This window comes from Geotrypetes seraphini, chromosome 1 (assembly GCF_902459505.1).
Source record: "Geotrypetes seraphini chromosome 1, aGeoSer1.1, whole genome shotgun sequence".
In the NCBI taxonomy this organism is placed as follows: domain Eukaryota; kingdom Metazoa; phylum Chordata; class Amphibia; order Gymnophiona; family Dermophiidae; genus Geotrypetes; species Geotrypetes seraphini.
Window position 1 is genome coordinate 520,545,078 of NC_047084.1, and position 24,501 is coordinate 520,569,578.

At 43.3% G+C, this 24,501-nt stretch overlaps 1 protein-coding gene across 1 annotated transcript in view; it reads right to left on the minus strand.

Moving 5' to 3' along the window:
* The window catches only part of SLC12A2 (solute carrier family 12 member 2), a 333,014-nt gene extending 308,929 nt beyond the window's left edge, over nt 1-24,085 (minus strand). The window contains exon 1 of the mRNA XM_033928970.1: nt 22,909-24,085. Coding sequence (XP_033784861.1) covers nt 22,909-23,436 — 528 coding nt within the window. The 5' untranslated portion in view covers nt 23,437-24,085. The remainder of the gene's footprint in view (nt 1-22,908) is intronic.
* Nucleotides 24,086-24,501: the final 416 nt, after the last annotated feature.

The following is a 24,501-nucleotide window of genomic DNA, read 5'->3' on the forward strand; positions in this document are numbered from 1 at the left end:
ATCTTTCAGTCCTTTCTCGTAAATCTTTTGGCTCAAACCCCTACCATTTTATTCGCCTTCCTCTGGACCGCTTCAAGTCTTTTTATATTCTTTGCCAGATATGACCTCCAAAACTGACCATAATTCTCCAATTATGGCCTCACCAATGACCTATACAAGGGCATCAACACCTCCCTTTTTCTACTAGTTACTCCTCTTTCTATAGTCTAGCATCCTTCTGGCTACAGCCACCACCTTATCACACTGTTTTGGTGTCTTCAGATTCTCAGACATGATCGCCCCCAAGGTCCCTCTCCCCGTCCGTGCATATCAGCCTCTCACCTACCAGCACATAGGTTCCCTCAGATTTCTATCCCCCAAATGCATAACTCTGCACTTCTTCACATTGAATTTTAGATGCCAATGTTAAGCCCATTCTTTTAACCCCTCTGGGGTGTCCACTCTTACAAATCTTTGTATCATCCACAAAAAGGCTAACCTTACCCTCTAACCCTTCGGCAATGTCATTCACAAACATACGAAGTCTGTTCAAAAAGTTCAAGGACTGATTTTATAAAAATTTATTAAACAATCATACAACTTATTCCATTGGGTCACCTTCAAAATACTCCCCATTCCCTACTTAGACACTTTTTTAACAACGCCATTTCCACTTCTGGAAACAGTCTTTAAACACATCTTCAGGAATCACCAAAAGTTGCTGCATTGAATTTTGTTTCAAGTCTTCAATAGTGTTGAACCGTTTTCCTTTCAGCGTGGATTTAAGTTTAGGAAACAAGAAGTAGTCAGCAGGGGCCAAGTCAGGAGAGTAAGGTGGCTAGGGAAGAACTGTCATTGTGCTTTTTGCACAAAATTCATGAATTTTGACAGCGGCATGAGTTTGTACATTGCCATGAATGCTCCCTCTAAAGTTCGGGCCACTCCTTCCTAATTCTCTCATGGAGTCATTTCAACACTTTTAAATAGTAATTTTGGTTGACAATTTGTCCTTGTGGCAGAAATTCATCATCAGTTGACGCTGATGGTCTTCCAGTTGGCGAATTATCTTCCACTGATTGATTTACGACCACTTTTGAAACGTGAATACCATCCAAAAACACCTTCCATGACTCATGACATGTTCCCCATAAGCCACTTTCAACATTTCATAAGTTTCTGTAGCAGTCTTACCCAATTTAAACCAGAAATTCATGCTGTAGCGCTGCCCATTGAGGTCGCACATGATTAAAAATATAGCCAATCTCTAACACACACTTTCGAAGCTCAGAGACATAAATGAAAAGAAAAAGAAAAAAAAAAAAAAAGTTACTCATGAGGTTAAGCTACTCAATGCCACCTACAGTGTCTCAAAAAAAAAAAAAAACTTCCTGTTGGTGCGCAATTCAAACTGTCCTGGAACTTTTTGAACAGACCTCGTATTGAGCAGAATCAGTCCTAGCACTACACTACAGTCCTTAGGCACTACACTACTCACCTTTCCCTCCTCCAAGCAATTTCCATTAACCACCACCCTCTGGCATCTGTCCATCAACCAGTTTACTACTTTGGGCCCTAACTTCAGCCCGTGAAGTTTATTCAAGAGCCTCCTATGAAGAAGAACTATGTCAAAGCCTTTGCTGAAATCCAAATAAATTACATCTAGTGCATGTCCTCGATTCAATTCTCTGGTTGCCTAGTCAAAAAATTCAAACAGATTCATTCGGCACAATTTACCTTTCGTAAACCCATGTTGCCTCGAATCTTGTAATCCATTAGATTCTAAGAATTTCACTATCCTTTCCTTCAGCAACATTTCCAATAACCAAAGTGAGGCTTACCAGCTTGTAGTATCCCACTTTATCTCTGCGACCACTTTTGTGAAGAGGGACCACATCCGCTCTTCTCCAATTTGCTGCGATTGAGTCAGAGTTTTGTAGACAACACCCAAATAGATAGAAGTTCCATCTTCTCTTTTTAAAGAAATCCATATCGCTTCTTCCTTTCACAAAGCCCCCTGTATTTCAAATCACTCGGATACTAGTTTTTTAAAGAGCTACTCCTCTGCCTTTTCGACCATCTCTGTCCTTCCTAAAAAGATTATACCCTGGTATGTTTGTGTCCCATACATGGGAACCATTGAACCATGTCTTTGTGATAGCTACAATATCCAAGTCTCTTGCTAACATCAGGGCTTGCAGATCCTGATTTTTGTTGCTTAGACTGAGTATATGTGGTCATTGCTTTCCAGCTACTATTCTGTAGCAATCTCACTTTTTGTACAGTTTTTAGTTTTGTCTCATTTCCTGTTGCATTACTAGGAAGTGCATTGCTAATATTGTTGTTTTCATTGTTATCTTTATTACCATCATATCTTGTCTTTTGCTGGGGATGGCCACTAGAAGTAACCTCTGTGCATAGGCCACCACCACCTTCTAGATAAATGCCTAGAAACATATTGCCTGAATTTCTTAGCTAGAATTCATTTTCCTGCCAAGGTATGGTGCAGAGCAGATCAAGGTAAAACTTTATGCTGGCTAAGTCTGTGCCATGGGACCAGAATAGGCTGAGTTAGGCGAGGAAAAAAATCAGTGTGCCATGAGGGAGGGGGGATGCAAATCAGTGTTTTAGGCCACGCCCAATGCATCCCAGGACAGAAGCGGCTCATCCCTTAGTGGAAGAAAAATGACAGGCAAAGTAGGAACTGCACAGTGCAGGAGCACGAGCAGCCTGCGAATTCTCGGACCCCATCCTAGCCCACCCGGGGCATCATCTCCTCTCCTCCCAGTGCAAGAACACGAGCGGCCTGCGCACTCTTGGAGCCCAGCCCAGCCCGCCCGGGGCATCATCTCCTCCACCCCCCCCCTGAATATCTCCTCCATGCAGGCTGCCTCCGTCAAACACGCTGTGCAGGAGAGCGATGTTTGCGATCAAGCCTCGCCCTGCACCCTTCCTGATAATCTGCCATCGTGAGAACTGACGGCAATCAATCAGGAAATGCGCGGGGTGAGGCTTGAGATCGCAAACATCGCTCACCTGCACAGTGTGTTTGGAGGAGGCAGGCGCGGCAGTCTACAAGGTAATTTCCAGCAAGGGAGTTATTTAATGGGGGGGGATGCTGTATTGCTCCATGTATAGACCGTCCCATTTAAGCAAGCTGCGCCAATAGGCCGGTTTGCAAAATCTATATATAGGTCACGGCCTATATATGGGGAAATACGGTAAGTGTACTGCACATATCACAGTACTGAGGAATTGGGTAAACATCCATGAAAAGTAGACAGGAGAGTTTGCTGCCAACACCAGCACAATGTAGCACTTGATACAGAAAAAGTCTGATTACAGATTACAAATTATAGGCATTGAGAAAACAAGTCTGTAAAACTTTAAAAAATGTTTATTACAGTGCTGGCCAAATTATGGATTTTATAACTTTTTATTGAAAATGACTCATTTCATTGAAAAATACAGAAAAGTGTAAAATTTAACAAAACATGCTTAGAACATTAAAATAAACTATAAACTCCTATACGTTTGCCAAAAGGTGCTTAAAAAGATACCAAAAAGAAGGCAAAAGATGTCAGTAAGGACTCTATGAGTGTGTCTATCAGCTAATCACTACTAACAGACCAAACCACACAAATACCAAATGTCAATTGAGGAGTAGGGACGCTCTCAGTGTGAGGTTATTAGCGACGGGAGAACAAACTCCAGCGCTTCCACTACAAAGACGGAGGTGAATCACCCCGCCTGCACACCATCATCGGGCGTCCCTAGTGTGCAAAATCAACTGTGCAGAATTAATAACAATAAATAAGTCACAAACAGTGAACTAGTGAGAGAGTGAATCACACTGAAAACCCACTCATAGAGTCCTCCCCAGCCTAATCCCCAAGATACAAAATGAAACCACAGCCAACTTAGCTTTTAAAGCGAGCCAAATGAGGTCAATGAGAATTGCAGGAGACCAGAATAGTCATTGGATCAACCGGTTTCGGGTGAAACCCTTCATCAGGATCTTAAGGTTGGAGCAGAACCGGCTGGGAGGGAAGCAGGAGAGCCCGCAGAGGCAACTGACCGGGCTTTGCTGAAATCTAAGTAATTTACATCTAGCATATGGCCTCGATCTAGCTCTCTGGTCACCCATACAAAAAATTCAATCAGGTTTGTTCGTTTGGCATGATTTACCTTTTGTAAAGCCATGTTGCCTCGGATCCTGTAACCCATTAGATTCAAGGAAGTACACTATCCTTTCTTTCAGCAACACTTCCATTATTTTTCCAACAACCGAAGTGAGGCTCACCAGCCTGTAGTTTCTCACTTCATCCCTGCGCTAGAAGCTGCCAAGTGGCAACAGCCCCGAAGCCCTTTAAATCTCTATGGGCTTCGAGGCCGCTAGCGCGACTTTGTAAAAAAGGCCATATCTGTTAATAAGATAATATTGTGTGTGTATATATATATATGAAAAAATGAATGGAAAAAACGGTGTTACAATTAGTACTATTATGGGGCGGGGTCTGGGATGGAGATTGGGCGGAGTCTGGCCCACGACTTAGCCAGTGTTTTAGATTTCAGCCCCTTAATGTGATCGAGTTTGACACCTCTGCTCTATGCATTTTTAAAATTTCCATCTTGTTTCAAAACATCTGCGAGCATAACAAAGGCGGCTCGCTGTGCGTGCATGACCTTAGTGGAGTAGTCCTGGAAACACAAGATGGTAGTACTTTCATATTGCAATTTCATACCTACACAGATTGCAGAGAGAATGGCCACCTTATGACTAATTTTAAACCCTGATGACTACATGTGGATTGTTGGAAGCAGCATGCTGCTGTCTCAGCCAGTGAGCCAGCTCTACAATAAGGGGGTCTGCTATGTTTGTGAGATAAAGCAAGTCGTGTCTCTAGAAAAGATTGTAAATTCCAGTCAGTCACCATTTCAGGGAGACTGACTATTCTACGATTATCATGGTGCGATTGTTTTTCTAAATCCTCCAGCTTGTTTTCCAGATCAGTCAGGCAAGTTTTGTAATGCTGAGAGTCCGTCACTAAGGTTTGAATATTATCCTCCACCATGCTCACTCTATGCTGCATGTTGTTCATCTCCTTAGTTAGCACTGTAAAGCACTGATCTATCGCTTCCAACTTATCCAAAATCAGTTGAAGCTGTTTTCTGACTGTGTGTTCAAGAGCAGCATGCACATTAGTTGTTACTTCAGCGATCCATGCAGAACTCAGAGTGGGCGAAGCAAGAGCTGAAACATCCACCATCTTGGCTTCTTGAAATTTCCCCTTCTCTTGTAGCAATAAATGAGAAACTTCATAGGCTCTCTCTATGAGACAGGGTGTAGTAAAGAGCTGCCAAGCAATGTAAGATTAAAAGAGATTAAGAGACCAAATTAGATATGGTTTCTCTGCAGAGTCACCCAGAGTTGCAGTCACACTTCTTCACAGCTCCATGATTGCACTGTTAAGACCACCTATGAGTCTTTTCTTGCAGGTTAGTACATAGAAAAACTTGTATCACAAATGTCTTGGGGGCCCTAATATACAACATTACACATCAGCTTTCATGTAGCTAAATTAAAAACCAAACATGAAGCTGGCTGGTGACTATAGGAATTAGTATGAGTAAACATCTAAATCAAAACAGAACAGATTACTGAAGAAGTCAAGTAGGCATGGTGACCTTAGTTTTCTTATAGAAAATCAGGCATTAAAACCTACCCAGGTTTTGATCATAATCTGGAAATCTGGTTACCAACACTAATGCCAAATCAAGTAGAATCCATAGTAGTAATCGTATCTGAATCCTAAAAATAAAATGTATTTTCTGAAGCAAAATTGAGCAATCTTTTAGTAAGTAGGACAGTATTAATACTAGGACAGTAGTAGTAAGTAGGACAGTAGTTCTAAGTTATTTCACAAAGAATAGAATATGCTGTTAACACTTCCTGTAAGAAAACAATTCAAATATTTAAAACTTTCTTCACACAGTTGAGCCTAATGGATCTTACCAGTAACCAAACAATGAAACAGTAAGATATACTCCACACCATCATCAACCAGTGGCCACCAACACTGCCTATCTGTGCCATCGCAATTGTTTTATTTACAAGATCACACTTCTAGACTAGCTTTTCAAAACAAAGTATTGTTTTACAGGAATCTGATCTCTTCTTGTTAACAATGCTCTGTTAATATGCCTGGCATTAATGCAAAGCTCAAGTCTCAAGAGCAACAAAAAATGTGATAGATATTTATGTGATTTTACAATGTACCAAATCAGGAGTTTTTCAGCATTCTACAACATAACACATTCCACAGAGTACAAGGAAAAGACCATCCATAACTAAACAGAAAACCAGCACCACCAAATATGTGGATAATGGTTCTTTTCAATTATATTACAAGCAATTATATCAAAAGGGTACTCACAGTTGATGGTGATTTAAACAAATGAATACTGTACCACAAAAACCCAAAACCCATTTTTAAACAACTTTCTAACACGGAGCTTCATTAAGAACTAAAAAGCTGTGTCTCAAAGTAATGCAACATCTTATAAGTACCAGTAATATAACATTTTACAAGGATTATGTTCAAAAGATATTAATTTCTTGAACAGAAAAATCTTGATATAATCCAAATACTATATATCCATATTTGTGCAAAAAAAAAAAAAAAAATGCAGTTTACCCATCTCTGCAAGATGATTGCCACCTTGAGTTACCAATGCATGTGTGCACATGAAAATTTGACCTATAGACAAATCTAGGATGGGCCAAATCTTATTTAATGGAACAGAACTAATCAAAGTAAGAGAGGCTAACTACCCCCTGGCCTGCAAGCAATGCTCTCTCTAAGGCAGTGCCCTTCAGCGCAAAGCCCAGGGCTCTCATTGTCTTTCTGGATTATTTTTTTCTGCTGCTATGCCTCTCTACCCAGGGTAAGGAAAGAAAGGGAAAACAGATGGGGGGTAGAAGTGCATGCTTGAAGGATATGGCATTTCTGAATAGACAAAAAATACATTTAGAAATGCTCACAACCGTTGAGTGTACACCCAATTAAGTTTACGTTTAAATGATTTTTATTATTCCAGCAGTAAGAAGCAAATACAAACAGTAGTACCATTCAGGAAATAACATTTTCAACAATATAATCAGTTCCCCTCCTATCCCCCCCTCCTCCCCCCTCCCCAAGAATCCATGGCCAGTCCAATAGCTGAGAGTGGGAATAAAATCTTAAAGATTCAAAATTCTACTGCGAGCACGCGGTGTGAGGTCCTGTCAGAAGTGCTCCCACACCTGACAAAATTTGCGACCCGAGCCAAGAGTCAAGTCTCCCACCATGCGTGTCTCCAGTGTTGCGTGCACTATCATTAGGGATCTCCATTGTGCATATGACGGGGGATCACGGGAGAGCCAGTTGGTGAGGATTGCTTTTTTTCCCATCAAAAGGGCTCTGGAGATAAATGCTGACATTCCCCTGGGTTTGGGCGAGGCTATATTATAAAATCCAAATAACGCCCTCGGTTGCGGAAGCCATCGCCTTCCCCAAAGCGATGTGGTATATAGGCCAAGATGTCTCCAAAACTGTTGGATTGCGGGGCAGGCCCAAAACATGTGACTCAAAGATGCATGAGCCTGATTGCATTTCGGGCAAGAATGCGATGCAGTAATCCCCATCCGGGCTGCACGTTCCAGTGGAATGTAAAGTCTAAGAACAATTTTCAATTGCATTTCCCAGTGAGTAATATTGGGTGACACCTTCTGAATGTTCTTCAGGACCCGTTGTAACTGTTGAGCAGTCAACTGGCAATGCAAGTCCTCAGCCCACGCTGTCGCTAATATATCCAGATTCGTACTTGGTTGGCAATCCCAGATCCCCACAATATGAAATTGTAGAGGAATCCTCTGTTGGGCTGAAAGGCTGAAGAGTTCCGAAAGCGCCTCCCTGCAGACTTCAGTAAGGGCAGCCACTGGGAGGGACTGAACATAGTGACGGATCTGGTAATAGGCGAAGAGATCATTAGCCTGTAGGTCAAAAGTTCGTTGCAGCTCGGCAAATGTGACCAGGCTCCCCTCCTCCGAAAACAGGTGAAAAAGATATTGTAGACCTTGTGCTTGCCACCTAAGAAAGGTGGCATTTTTCATGCCCGGCTGGAAAGCTCCATTGCCCAGTATAGGCAAATATAAAGACACCCTAGAAGACAATTTGGCTGTTTTACAGACCCATCTCCATGTCCTTCTGGCCGGCGTAAAAATGGGGTTGTGAGACACCAAAAGACGCATCCTCGGATCCACCACATATAGAAAATAGCTCACATGGAACGGAGCCAGCAAAGATAACTCCAGTGGTGTAGCAGAAAAATCAGATGTGCCTCTAAACCAATCATTAATACGTCTCATCTGACAAGCCATAGCATACCAACATACATTTAATAAACCATAGCCCCCCCCTATCCCTGGGCAGACACATCCGTAGCAAGGGCATACGTGGTCACTTACCACCCCATAGAAAACGCTGTAGCTCTTTCGTTAAACGAATGTTATGGGCATGAGACAGCAGCAGAGGTAAAACCTGAAAACGATATAACCATTTGGGAAAGAGCACCATATTAAAAAGGGCTACCCGGCCCGCCACCGATAAGGGAAAAGTGGACAAATTCTGTTGTGAGGTGTCTTGAAGCAATGGGGTGATATTGCTGGTGTACAGGGTCGTAAGGTCTCGGGGGATCTGTACCACCAAATAGCGAATTGAAGTCTGAGCCCACGTAAATGGGAAGTGACCGCTCCAGGTCTGTTGTAGTGTCAGGGGGCTAGCTAGGGCCATAGATTTCTGGTAGTTCAACGTAAATCCCGAATAAAAGTTGAATTCGTCAAGCGCTTGCAATAAATATCGAACAGAGCGAGCGGGGTCAGTTAGCAAAAATAATAGGTCATCTGCAAAGGCCAACACTTTGAGTGAATGAGTCCCGAAGTCCACACCCACTATGTCGGGGTCCTGAGATACTGTGCGAAGAAAGGGTTTGAGGTACAATAGAAATAAGAGGGGTGACAGGGGACAGCCCTGGCGAGTTCCCCTCTCAATAGGTATTGGGTCAGTAATAATGTCATTGACAAGTAGTCTTGCTGTTGGAGTGGAATATAAAGTGCATAATGCCGAGGCAAACCAGCCACATATCCCCATACAATTTAACACTTCAAAGAGGTACGTCCAATTGACCTGGTCGAACGCTTGTGCCGCATCCAAACTGAGTAGAAGCATAGGAGTGTGATGGAATTGCGTGTGCGCTAAGGCTATCAATGCTTTACGTACGTTGTGTACTGCTTGTCTACCCTGTACAAAGCCGACTTGTGTGGATGCAATCACATCGGGGAGAAGGGTCGCTAATCTATCAGCTAAGATTTTGGACAGAATTTTGATGTCTACATTCAGCAAAGAAATTGGGCGATAGGACTCGGGAGCAGAACTGTCTTTGCCAGGCTTCAATATCAACATGATTAAAGCCTCATTCGCTTCTCCAGGGAAATGTTCATCCTGGATTACCTGGGAGTAATAGTCCCTTAAAAAAGGACTAAGCTGTCCTGAGAGCAGTTTATAAAATTCTGCCGTAAAGCCATCCGGCCCTGGAGCCGAAAAATTTTGTTGATTGTGGATAGCTTTATGTAGTTCTTTAGGGGTGATGGGTGCATTAAGAAACCTAACATCTGAGTCAGAGAGCGGCTGTAAACCGGAATCCGTGAAATAGTCCTTAATAAGGGGTTCAGCTCCCGAGTCCCAGCACCCATATATCTTCCCAAAGTGGGACTGAAAAATTTGTGCAATGTGTTCAGTAGTGTGTTGAAATTGGCCCGTACTATCCCTCAATCCCAAAACATAACGGTGACCCCGCACCTGGGAAGTCAAGCGGGCTAATAACTTCCCTGCCTGATTTCCATAGAGATGGTAGCGAAATTTTTGATACAAGAGCATTTTCACCGTGCACTCATGTATATAGGAGTTGAGGGTCGTTTCCAAAGAAGCTAAGTGTTCCATAGTGTGGCGGGTCAGGAACAGGGTATACCGACTCTTAGCGCTTGCTAGTTCTTTTTCCAACCGCAGTATTCCCCGGGACAAACGGAGATTACGCGCTATTACATAAGCTATACAATCTCCTCTGAGCACCACCTTAGCCGTGCTCCAAAACAGTGTCGGATCATTGCTATGCTGACCATTAAAGTCTAGGAATTCACCCCATTTAGTCGTTAGGTATGTTTTGAAATGGTCATCAGAAAATAGATAACTAGGGAAGCGCCAACGTACAGGTCCGCGTAAACCAAAGCCCACATTCACATCTAGCCAGATCATCGCGTGATCTGAAATCACCGCCGGGCCTATTACCGCTGCATCCACATTTAGAAATGCTCTGCGCGTGGTAAGGATGTAATCTATCCTAGATTGTGTGTTATGTGCTCTGGAGCAGTGTGTGTAATCCCGTTTAGTGGTATGGAGAATTCTCCACGGGTCCACCAAATCTAAAGTGGCGCAAAAATAGAGCAGGCCTCTGGTATGAGATATACTCGCACCAGGTCCCGGCTGAGACCGATCACAAGTCGGGTCAAACACCTGATTGAAATCCCCTGCAATGTATACCGGATCAGTAACCCGCCCAAGAAGCATGGCAGTTAGACCTTCAAAAAAGGAATGGTCATAGGTATTAGGTGCATATACATTCATTAAGTAAAAGGAATTTGTGCCTACCGACAACTGCAGCAAGAGGTAGCGGCCCTGAGGGTCCGAGCCTACTACTTTCGCAGTGTAAGGCAATGTCTTACTAATCAGTATCACCACCCATGCCCGCTTATGAGTTGAAGATGCCTCATGCATTGCGGCTACCCAGGACCTCCTCAATTTCTGATGTTCCAAGTCTATAAGTCGGGCTTCTTGCAGACAGGCTATGTAGACCTTATGTCGTTTGAGTTGTGTTAAAATTTTTGTTCGTTTTATGGGAGAGGTAATGCCCGAAACATTCCAGGATACTATTCTCAAAGTGTTAGCCAGCAGGTATAAAAGGGGCTAGTACAAACATATAAAATGCTAAGTACGGAAAAAATCCACCCCGGGTTCCCAGCCATACAACGCTCAGGACCTGCCCGAGCAGCACCAGTACCATGGTAAATGTCAGGTGCAGGAGTCTCGCAGCAGGGTCTGATCCCACCCTTCCCAATAATCGAAAGAATACCAGCAGCAACCACGTAGGCCAAGGACTCCCCCCCCCTGGAACCCCAACCCCCCCTCCCAACCTTCTCCCCAATTGCATGATTGTGGTCACAGCCTCAGGTTCGCCCTAGGCGGTCCCAAAGGTGTGAAAGATCACAAAACAATGCCACTCCGGGCCCCGAGTTCCCATACAGTAAATACAATAGTCATAAGAGCAGTCTGCAGAGCAAATGAACGTTAGGATGAGCTCAAATATACAGTATATCAATTTCTGAACTAGTACAGGAAAAAACACAAAATTGTAAACAAACTTAAACCAGAATAGCAAGTAACAGCTATATTATCCAAGATCCAGGCTTCCCCCAAACCAGGAGATCCCGGTGCATCCACAATGCCACAGGCACACAGGAGCATGTGACAAACAAGGAAGCACACCATGTGCTCTTTCATGTAAGGTCCGACTGGGGCAACACCTGAGTGTTCACATAAAGGGCCGCGTCCTCAAATACCTGCCAGCATCCCTGATGGTAAATTTTCAAAGTGGCTGGATATAAAAAGAGAAAGCGTATTTTTTTGTCAGCCAAAGAGGAGCAAAGTGGGTAGAATTGCTTCCTGCGCTCCGTTAGGGCCACAAGTAGTCCTGGAAAATGCGCACCTCAGACTCCTCAAATGCTAAAGTCTCCCGAAGTTGTTTATATTTGCGCAAGATTTCCACTTTATGGTTATAGTTTAAAACTTTGGCTATTACCATGCGAGGCCTCGCCTCTCTTGCTTGTTCTCGGCCTAGCCGGTGTGCTCTCTCCAGTCGAATAGGCCCCAGGCCCTCCTTCAAGGGAAAGGAACTGGTCAGCCAGGCCTCCAGCACCTGCAGGAGCTTAGGACCGGGTACTGTTTCCGGAATCCCCAAAAAACGTTAACTTAGATCTTCTGGATCTATTTTCAAGATCATCCAGTCTTTGTGCTTGTTTTTGAGTAAGAGCCTGCAGTTCCTGTAACGTGGTGTCATGTGCCTGCTGTGTATCCTCGACGCTGAAAACCCGAGTCTCCAGCGCTGCGGTGCGGCTAATAGTCTCCATAAGTAGATTTTCAAGCTTTTGGAGCTGTTCAGAAAGTTTTTCTATGCTGGGTTGCATTGCCACTGTTACTGCTTGAGTAAGGGTGGTCAGCGCCTCCAGCGCTATTTGCTGAATCACGGCTGTGGAGGTGACCGGCGCCATTTTGTCAGCGCCGTGCTGCGGGCAGTCCCGATCCTTTTTTTGGGTGCGGGTGGACATCGGCGACGCAGGAGAGGACAGAAATCTGTGCACAGCAAGCGCTGCAAAGCGCTGTCTCCCAGCTCACCTCCAAAGGCTAGTAACAGGGCGCTTCAGGACTCGGGGCCCGGGAGCTCAGGCAGCCTGCTTCTGCCTCAGCTCAGTGCATCACATGATCTCACCCAATTAAGTTTAAAGGTTGGCTGTGGGAATATACTTTATGTCACTGACACACACTGGTCAGCAGTGTCATGGCTCCATATGAAGATATTTTGCAGCTCTCCTTCAACTCATTAGAATCCAAAGTGATCCCAGCTTAAAAAATGAATTAAGACCATTAAAAAAATGGCCAGGCGGAGGCCATTTTTCTCATATCAAGTTATAAAAATCCAACAATATTTTATCTCAGTATTAGCAATGCATTTCTGTATATAGCATTAAAAAAATTAGATGACACATGGAAACTGATCTAGTTTAATTTTTTATAGGTTTTTGTTCAATATTTTCATTATTTTATAGTAGCAAACAATAAGAAAAGTTATACAACAACACTAACATAGGTATGACCTGTTGCACAGGTAGATGACTGATACATGAGCATTTGGTAATATGGTTGACATCTTATTCAATATAAATTTTGATAGAGTGGAATTATAGGCATGAATAAAGGGATATCATATGAGCATATCAGACAGGCATTCAAGGGCAACAACAGTATATAGGTGGGCAGTATTTTGTTCCATTTTGTCACAAAAAATATGAGATACATCATGAAGAATGAGTTTGATCAGAGGGGAACATTTGAAATAAAGGAGAAGTCAGATGTGAATTACAGTAGCTAATTATTGGGTCCCATATAAGGTCATAGGCAGTTGATATTGAGTGGACAGTGTAGTAAATGGTATCCAGGATTTGTTGTGTAAGAGTTGTTTGAGGGTCCAAATATTTGCTCTTTTCCATATAGGCCAACTAATGGGTTGACCCTGTATTAGTAGTTTGGCGGAGTTCCAGATGGGCATAAAAAAAGGTCCAGTTTGTTAGCAATATGTCTGATTGCTTTTGAAGTATCTTGTAGATGGAGATGTATCTAAGGTTCCATGGGTTTGTCCAGAAAGGGAAGGAGGGCTATCGAGGTATGGGCTAGTAGGTTTTTTCCTATTTGGAGCCAAGTAGGAATTACTTCAGCAGATGGTGGCGTGACTAACCATCTAGAACCTTGTCTCATGATAAAGGCAGTATGATATGTTCTGAAGCAAGGAAAATTAACACCGCCCTCAGCTCTAGTCCTTTTCAGTTTTTTGAGACTGATTCTCAGGGTTTTGTTGTTCCAGATGAATTTCGTTAGAATACAGTCAAGTTTGGTATAAGTGTAGTTGGAGAGACAGAAAGGCAGCATACCGAGAACGTAATTAATTGCAAGGGTAATCATCATATGGACTGTCTCTATCCTTCCCCACCATGATCATTTCAGTGGCGTCCATTTAGAAGTGAGTTTGTTGAAAAGGTCTAAAAGGAGATCAGAATTATATTTTTGCATATCTGTAAGGGTGGCTGCAACTTGAATTCATAAATATTTTATCCTAGAAGTGGAACATTGAAGGCCATAGGATTTAATATGTATAGCATCAGGACAATTTAGTGGTAGGACTTTAGTTTTAGAGATGTTAAGTTTGTAGTCCGAGATTTCTGAGAATCTGACCATCCGGAAGCCACCATAGATATGTTTTTTAACAAAACCAGCAGATTAGAAAAAGAGGTTAAATGATGAAAAATTGCCCAGTTTGTTTATGCGACTAACTCTTCTTTCCATCTATCTGACTGAAAACCCACACTTCATTAATGTGGTTCACTCACCGAGACCAGGATACAGGAACAGATATTGCAGGGAAACTGCTAGAAAAAGTATGACAGAGAAACAGAACAATGTGCAACAGGTCTAGAAGGTAAAATTGATGGGTGGGGGTAATGTCCACAATGAACCTGTTGTATGTGCTTGTTAACAGAAGAAGGGATTGTCTTTCTTGCAGAAACAATTGATACCTCAGGAAATGCACATACAGCAGAATAGTTACAGGAAGTAGTATCAAAAGCTATAGTAAAAATGTTAACAAAACTCAAATGTCAAGTATGCAGTTTAGTCACAGAAAATACTGCAAATGTATCCAAGATGAGAAGAAATTTAGAAAAAAGCATGAAGAGAAAACCAAGCTAACATATGTTGCAGTGCTTGTTTGCTATACCTCCTAGCCAAATACTTCAGTGTCCCTGAAATAAAGACTAATGGAAATATTTAGCAATTTCAATGACATAACATTCACTTTGCAGCAGCTCTAAAAAGAATGGGTGGTACCAAACTAATGCTCTCACGAGATGTTAAATGGAACTCTGTAGAGGACTGCTTTGAGCAGTATATCAAGAATTCGCTTATCCTGAGAACAGTTTGTGAACAAAATTGAGAGAAAATAAATGGCACTGTTATGACCAAAATCCTCAACATTGGGCTTAAGAGAAATGTTGAATATAGGATGATAATTTTGACACCCTTTTCTGAAGCTTCAAACAAAATACAGAAAAATAGCTGTTTTATCGCTGACTGTTGAAATTTGGAAGGAACCAAGTGAGCACTTATAAGAACTGCACAATGATAGAATTAAATTTCAAGTATTAAAAAAATGAATGGGACAAGCACAGTCTCCAGCTCATTTTCTTGCAAATATTTTCAATATCCGGTAACAGGGTCAAACTTTAAGTACTGAAAAAGAGTAGTTATCTATAACAAGGGTTTCCAGGAATCATCCATCTCTAATGCCAACTATAACAAACTTCAGAGCTAAGGGGGAACCATTTAAGACATATATGTTTACCAATGATGTTTTAAAGAAAGTCACACCAGTGAACTGGTGGGAGGTCACTTATTAAGCACTTGGATTTAGAGACTGGTGAAGTAATGATTTCGCTCAATAGCAGTAGCTTCTTCTGCTAGTATAGAAAGAATAGTCTCTTCCACTGAACTCATTCATTTCAAATAAAGAAATAATTTAACGACCCAATAAAGGAGGAAAGCTAGTTTTTCTTTTCCAGATTATAAATAAACAAGATGAAGATGAGCAGCTACAGAAGACAGTATTTTAAGTTTTCATGTGTGGACCTGGCTGATAAACAAACTATCTTTAAAAACTTTAGACTGAGCACGTGAGTTAGCATGTATATTTATATTTAAACAAATACAATAATACATGCGCTATGTTATTGTTTTGGTTAAATAAAACTAATTTAAATTAAGGTACTTTATTGAAAGGAGAAAAATCATTACAGCAGAAAAGTTCAACTATGAATGATTAATCAAATAGTTTGTCTTAATAGAAACATAGAAATAGACGGCACATCAAGTCTGCCCACCCCAATAACCCTCCCCTACCTTTCTCTGTGAAGAGATCCCACGTGACAATCCCATTTTGTCTTAATAGAAACATAGAAATTTATTGTGGGCTTCTTTTATCCAGCGTTAAACTGCCGGCCGCGCTAGCCGCTACCGCCTCCTCTTGAGCAGGCAGTAGATTTTAGCCAGCGCAGGGGTTAGCACGCGATGAAACGTCACGCGCGTTAACTCCACAAGCGTGGCTTGATAAAAGGAGCCCTATGTATTTCTAAAAGTATAACGAAATCAGTATTCTGATTTAACTGTAAAACTAATCTGAAAAGTTATTTTTTCAAAAAAAATGAAAACCTTCATCTGGTTGTAAATATTAAGTTAAGTTTATACCAGCAAGTGAATGAGTCTCTCTATACAAAACCATGATTTAAAATTAATTTAAATAAAATTCACCCTAGTTATGTTAGGATTTAGAGGGAGGCAGAACTGTACTTGGAATGAGAAAGGGAATGGAGGAAGCTGGAGCCTGAAAAAGGAAAAGGCAGGAAGGAATTTCAGGCCTTATATGATGAGAGAAATTCTACACACAAAAAAAACCCCACCACCACACTACAAAAACTTTGCAGAATTTTGCAGAGATTGTAAAATATTGTGAGCAGAATTCCACAAAGAGTAAATACTGTACTTCCTCCATGTAATCTCTCCTCAATGTAATCTCTAATGGAGAGGAAGGGATCATAGCTGGCATGGATAGGCAGACTAGACAAGCAGATAAAGACCAATATATAGGTATATGGCCTTTATTCTATACTAGTCTTTAAGCCCGTTACATTAACAGGTGCTAGAATATGTGTGTGTCTGTATCTCTCTCTCTCTCTCTCTCTCCTTAGCCTGTTTATGTATTTTTTTCTTTGTCTTTTTTTCCCTCAGCTGTCCACCACCACCCCTTCCTTGCCTGCTCCCCCTATCCATTCTCCCTTCCTTTTTCTTCCCCTGTGTCCACCAACATCCCTTCACTGCTCCCTTTATCCAGCAGCAGCCTTTCTCCCTTTGTTTTAACTCCCCCCTGTCCAACAGCACCTCTTTCCTGCTCCCCTTGTCCAGCAGTAGGCCTCTCTTCCTTTTTCTGCCCCCCTCCTGTCCAGCAGCACCTCTTTTCTACCCCTGTCCAGCAGTAGGCCTCCCTTCCTTTTTTTGCCCAACCCCCCCCCCCAGGTCCATCAGAACCTCTTCCCATGTCCAGCAGCAACCCTTACCTCCGTTCATTTTTGTCTGCCCTCCACCGACATCCGCCTGAAGCCACCGCAGCCTGAAGGCACCGACAGCCTCTGCGGCCTGCTCCCACTCCCTCCTCGCCGTCCCCCCTCCCCCCCGGGGAAGCTTCGTGTGTTTCCAGCTTCAGCAGCCTCCTGTGTGCGGGCCGCCCGCTCGTCTGTGCGCACACATCTGTGGGAGGAGGAGGAGGCCGGGGTTGCGCTGAGCAGCAACGGCAGCAGCTCGGCCGTGCAGCCAGCGCTAGGCAGAGCCGGGGTCGGGCATGGACCTTGCGCCGCCCGGGCCGGCTCCTCACTTCGCTCGCACTTAGAGTTTTATTATATAGGATAATACAACCTAGTCCCCAACAGCTCTAATCACAAGAACAAGCGTCCAACTGTTTGTGCTTAAGTACAGTTCATCACAAAACCAAGTTGTTGTTTTTTACTTACATAACGACAATGGCTAAATGAGGAAAAGAACCATAAGTGGCTTGGAAGTTACAGGAGGTGCTGCGATACACAAGGAGTATCATAACTATTCACTCTGCCAACATTTGCCAAATTCAATGCAAAACAATTCCTTGCAACGTTGAATGCAAGGCTTTACCACTTTATTTTAGGACAATGATAATCTGATCTAGCAAGGAACCAAAAATGAACCTCAAATATATAAATAAACTCTTATTTTTCATTTAAAATGCATTTTACTTAGCCATAAAAGGGTTAATTTGACTATGATCTTTTGAAGAACACTAAAGCTGGGTTTTACTAAACCGACCTAGAGGTTTTTAGCACGGGACATGAGGTAAATACTCCAATGCATACCCCGCAAGCCAGCCCTATAAACCTCTAGCACCATTTAGTAAAAGGAGCCCTAAGTGCAGACAAAACGTGTGATTTTAAATCTACAAAAAAGCACAGACTGAATACCAATTAGAAAGCTTAGATAACTTACTCCATGTCTTTTTTGAAATAGTGAAATAATTCTGTCTATCAAAAAAATTGGATTATGTGAACTAGAACCAATGACAGTATAAGCCATTCATTAATTGTGCAACTACAGTCAACACAACTGAAGAACACATATGCCTTCAAAACAAAAAAATCCTAAAGAAATTAAGAGACTCTTTCATACCACCCTAAGAATGTGGGAATTTATTCTAGTTAATACTATTCCTAGGTGAAAGCAAAAGCCATACATAGTGGAAACTCCCCCCCCCCAAAAAAAAAACAAAAAACTACAATAAAAAAACTCCCACAGGAACTTCCAAGTGCAGTACACCGACAGTGGACATAAACAAATTATTTTTTATGTCGGTATTAAGTTTCTACAATTTCTCTATCAATTTACTGAGTATTTTGGAATAGAGTTTAGACTAATTTGCCTTTCCAAATCTGTGTGCAAATCAAGTTACATATAGATTCAGAAAATATTCCATATCCAAACTGCTTTCCCAAATTCTCAGTATTCCCGACATTCTACTGCAGAAAAACACTCCTTACTCATCCTTTTTTAGTTGAAACCTTTTTTATTAGTGACAAGTGAATACAAATCCAACAAGAGCATATAAAGAGAATAAAAACATTTTAAAAGAACTTTCAAAGCCCCAACAGTAGTAAATGAGTTGTCGCCAACTGGACACTATCAAGGGTACTAAAACCTTTTAAGATTGTAAATAAAAATAAAAAGATGTTCTAGAACATCAGCTTTTAGATACATCACAAGTTTTACTAACATATCTTTTGGTGGTCCTCTATAAGATTGAAAAAAATTCAAAATCCATTCTTTGTGCCAACTACCAGCAGGATGTCATTTGTGCTTTTCAATAGTATCATGCCAACTTGGAACAGGTAACGGAATACTCCTGCAATTTAAGAATGTAGTTTTATTGAAAAACCTATCAACTAGTAGAACACCTTCATTGCCTAGAACAGTGTTTTTCAACCTTTTTTGGGCAAAGGCACACTTGTTTCATGAAAAAAATCACAAGGCACACCACCATTAGAAAATGTTAAAAAATTTAACTCTCTGCTTATATTGACTATATATAAAGTAATTCTCTTGAATAGGAATCAAATAAACACAAAGAAAGTATTTTATAATTACTTTATTACGAAATAAAAATTATAAAAATTATAAAATACTTTATTCAGTGCGAAACCTGGGCCTGTTTGGCTGAACACAAAGCTGATATTCTGGCTGGAATCGAAGAAAGACACACACGTAGCTCTTCGTCAACAGCTCTCAGTCTCTCTCTGTATTTGGTTTTTATAGCATACAAAAATAGACAAATATACCCTCCATCCTTTTTATTAAACCACAATAGCAGTTTTTAGCGCAGGGAGCTGCGCTGAATGTCCAGCGCTGCTCTTGACGCTCATAGGCTCCCTGCGCTAAAAACCACTATTGCGGTTTAGTAAAAGGTGACCATATTGTAAAATATAGACAGCAGATATAAATTCAGAATTGTGCATAGTAAGTGAAGGGAAGTTTTCATCTCTGGGAATTTACCCAGTTAACTATTAAGTTATTTGGGCAAATTCCTTTGAAAACTGTGGTAATACTGCCTCCACTTTGCTAAATTTAAAATCAAATCATTTTTCCTACCTTGTCTGGTGATTTCTGGTTGCACTTTCTTCTTCTGACTGTGCATCCAATCTTTCTTCCCTTCTATCAGCCTGTATGCTTTCTCTCCTTCACACCTCATTCCCTCCCCCAACTTTTTCTTCCTCTCTCCCTGACCTTTCTTTCTTTTTTTCTGTTTCTCTTCTTTCCTTCCGTTTCCCTGCCTGCCCCCTTTCTTTCTTTCTCCCTGCCGTTCCCCAAGCCACTGCCACTGCCGCTGCCATCGGGGAACAGGACCCACCAATGGATAACAGGCCCCAAAGCCGACGCGGACGCATGCTCTCCCTGACGTCAATTGTGCAATCGGAGAGGAAGTTCCGCCCAGCCAGGCAGCGATTGGCTGGCCCGAACTTCCTCTCCAACTACAGAATTGACGTCGGGGAGAAGAAGACTTATCGGCTCGATAGATTAGATCGCCAAGACAAAGTGAGTCCTGGGTGATCGACTCACTTTGCCTTGGCGAGCTACTGGCGCCCCTGCCTCGGGCCCCCTGTCAGCTCCGGGCCCGGCGGCCCTGCGGTACACCAGGCAACATCTCGCGGCACACTAGTGTGCCGCGGAACACCGGTTGAAAAACACTGGCCTAGAATAGGGGTAGGCAATTCCAGTCCTCAAGAGCCGGAGCCAGGTCAGGTTTTCAGGATATCCACAATAAATATGCATGAGATAGATTTGCATCTCAAGGAGGCAGTGCATGCAAATCCATCTCATACATATTCATTGTGGATATCCTGAAAACCTGACCTGGCTCTGGCTCTCAAAGACCGTAATTGCCTACCCCTGGCCTAGGGGGGGAAATAGATACCAATTGTAAGCCATAAAACAGTCCCTTAATATGAGAATGAGGTCTAATTTGATCAGGAGTTTCTCAAGGACACTAAAATTTAAAACACATTCTTTCTATGAGAAACTTTGTAGGGGTCAGAGCTGTTTTTTTCCCCCAACTTTAGCATACCTTGAGGACTGAGGCTGTGTACTATAGAAGTCATTAACCCATGCTCAGATCCAGACAGGTTCACAGATTAGGCTTTCAGCACCTGACAGCAGCTTTTAAATGTGCAGGAGTTCCCTTCTGAGCACATGCATAGTTGTGCCCTGGTGTGGGAATTAGCAGCCAACATGTGTGACCATTTTTAGGAAAAGATAACTAAAGTATCCGGAAACAAAAAGTGAGGCTTTCATGAACTCTGTTAGAGCAAGTAATTTATAATAATCCAAATCCCATCCTTTTAGGTGTTTTTTATTTTTTTTTTAAGTGTTTCCATAAGATTAATATGTAACTTTTTTTATATTTTAAGAGGGTTTTTTTATTAGAAGTTCAAGGCAGGTCAGTTTATTTTTCATGTCATAGGTCCATAAACATTCTCAACATTTTGTAACTTTAGTCACCTTTTCCCAGAGACAGTCACACATATTGCATAGACAGCTAGGCCCTGCTTTGCTCAGCACACACTGTTCACAGCACCTTCTTCCTCTATGTGATCCTCCTTCCAGTGCTTCCATATTTGTGTTGTAAGTTGGGAACACTGGTTTAGTATGCCAAGCTGCTAAAACACCATATAGTTAGTCAAAACAGCTATGGAATCATGTAGTACAGTGTTCTTCAACCACCGGTCCATGGACCAGTGCCAGTCCACAGAAATTTCCTGCCGGTCCACAGGGCCAGCACATGCATCACGACCAAAACAATGTTCTTCAACCACCGGTCCACGGTGCGACCGATGCGGTGTTATCTTCGTGCCAGCTCCCTCTTCCTAACTGATTCAGTGCAAAAAGCCAAGGACAGTGGCTCCTACGGGCATCCTGCTCCTGAACCGGAAGCCTTCTCTCCGACATTGCAAAGTCAGAGAGAAGGCTTCCAGATGAGGCACGGGATGTGCAAGATGCAATTAGTACTATTATGGGGGCGGGGTCTGGCCCACAACTTAGCCCAGTGTTCTTCAACCGCCGGTCCACGGACCGATGCCGGTCCACAGAATAATTCTTTTATTTCTGCCAGTCCATTTTCTGTAGACATAAGTGTGTTAAGTTTTTAACCTCAACATGCCCTAGCCGTATAAGTCAGCATACGTTAAATGTAAAGTTGCATGCTAATTGTTGGGAGCATACGCAGTTAGTTCCAAGAATGGCATGGTGAAAAAAATTCATCACCGTTCCCGTCCCCGCAGATAACCGCAAGAAACAATCCCATATCATTCTACTCTATCTCAACCTCAGTCCTTCTACACCAATATTCTTTAATGCAAGGCTTGAGAGTCAGTGGCTGTGGAGATGGTTTCCCATGGTTATCTGCGGGGAGCACATACAGTATATATAACCTGATCACAATTAGGGCAGCTATATTTAAAGCTGCCTTAACTGCATAAATGGAAGATGTGAGCACACACATTATGCAGTTCACACCCATACCCCACCTAGTTCCCGTCCCCAACACAATATGCAGTTAAAATGCAAGTTAGAAAGTTTGCAGTATAGAGAATTTTTAAATAAATAAATATGCAAGCCACCATGTCACTGCAGTAGGTATTAAACTGCTAATGCAGGTCTTAGACGAGTGCTAAATTTACAAAGTACCCCCAGGTACCAAATGCCTAGTTACCTGAAAGTAGTGCACCTTGAGCTTCAACCGAAAATGGTGTAAGCTAAATCAAATCCTTTCCACCTGCACTTTAAGGGAAAGGGGAAAAAAGTTCTACCTGTAGAGGAAGTACGCCTACCTATATTTTAAGAGCTATCCATCCATTAACAAATTTTCTACACAATTTGAATCGATAGAGGCTTTATAGTGTTAAGGTGGCACTAGTGTTTGTAAAAACTAGAATGTCGCAGAATAGTTCCCTCAGAGCCTACAGGGAGGATGGGGGGGGGGGGGGGGTCAAGGACTTTGGCTCCGCTAGCAAGCACAGATAAAACCGATTTGTTGTCCGGCATATCTACATGATGAGGAGAAATGCACCCATCCCGCTGCAACTCGTACTGCAGCTAATGCAACTTTGACCTTCTAGTCCCCTACTTTACCCGTACAGCTAACGCCTCCATCTGTCCCCGACAGGAACAGCACACACAGGACGCAAGCTCAGCACAGAGCATCTTTAGTCAGTTGCATTCTGTTTTGGGGGGGAAAGTGGCATTTGCAAGCCGTTTCGGCGTATCCAAACGCAGGTTTCTTTGATTGGTAACAATTCTAGCTAACAGGAGCGATTGTTTGTAGCAATCTTACCTTGTCGAACTCATCGTGCAGCTCTGCCAGGCTGGGCCGGAGCAGCTTCTCGCCCAGGTCAGCCGCCGTGTGCCGGTAATGGTCGATCCTGGGCACCGCATCGATGGTGTTGTGGCCGAAGGTGCGCAGGTAGTAGGTGTTGGTGTGGGTATCGTAATAGTAGTGGTGATGGCCGCCGCCGCCGCCCCCGGAGTGCAGGCTGCCTTCGCTCAGCACCGTGTCGCCGTTCTGAAAGCTCACGCCTCCCCCGCCCTCGCCCGGCTCCGGGGAGCTGCTGTCCGCGCTGCGGTCCACGAAATTCACCCTGAACCTGCCCTTCGCCTCCTCGCCGCTCTTCTCCGGCTTGTGCGCCTCGCTCACCAGGTCCACCTGGAAGCGGCTCTGGCTAGGCGTGGGACCCAGCGGTCTGTCGCCCTCGCCCGCCTCGGCCGAAAGCCCCGCGGGGTCCGCCTCACTCTCGCAGTCCGTCGGAGGCGCGAGCGAGGAGACGGGGAGCTCCCCGGAGCCCAGCTGCGTCTTCTCTTCCATCTCTCCGCGCCAAGCAGAGCCACCGCAGGTCCCTCGTCCAAGGCGAGGCGACGGGAGGAGCGCGTGCGGGATGGAGGCGAGAGAAAACGGCGAGACCGCAACGCAGACTTTTCGGGACGAAGAAACCTGCTTCGGCTGCCCTACCGCAGCACGTCCTACTGCTGCTGCTGCTGCTCCCTAACACACGCCCCGAAATCTTCAGGTGATCACACAAGCGCCCAGCTCAGATAGCATGTGAAAGAAACACCCACCTACATTCGTATACAAATATACTCCACCTTAGCCCGCCCCTCCGCATTACATACACGCCGCCCAGCTGGAGCAAACGAGGTCGGTTTCCAGAGTGTGTTAAAAGAAAGGTTGCTGGCTGCGCGTGCTCTGTGCGATTTGCTCAATAATATTCGTACGATGCGTTTTAAACCCCTCTCTGCAGCCCGGCGGAGGTTGGGATGCCGCGGGGATGGGTAATTTGCTGAGCAGTGCTCGCGTCCCCTTCCCGCTATACCCAACCCTTGTTGCTGCGCGCGCGTCTCGCCGGCCGGTTTCTGATTAGACTAAGCAGAAAGGAATCCCCCCAGCACGCTCAAACCCGCGGATATTCCATCACCAACCGTCCGCCTCTTCCCCTAGCTCGTCAGCCACGCAAAGACAGAAAGAAAACCCTCCCCCCTCCCTCTTCTACACACACAAAAAAAAAAAAAAAGCCTACAAAAAAACCGAGCCGCTCTCGCTGCAACTGCTTCCTTGCCTGCCCGAACCTCCAGGGACCTAACAAAGCCTCCGAGAGAAACAGGAAGGAAACTAAAAGCCACGCTCTCTTCTTGAGATAGATGCACAAATGAAACCCGTGCGGCCTGAAGAATGTCTACATACAGCTGGAAATAAAATGTCGAAAGCGTGTGGGGTTGGGGTTTTGTTTTTTTTAAGCAATTTCTTCAAAATAAAAATGGAAATTCTAAGAAACTGTTCCCCTTGGAGCCGCAGATTCTGTTCTAAACTAGTAAAATTGTTTGGCCTTTTAGAGTAAAGAAAGAAGCATCTGGCGCGCTTGACGAGAGAGACTTC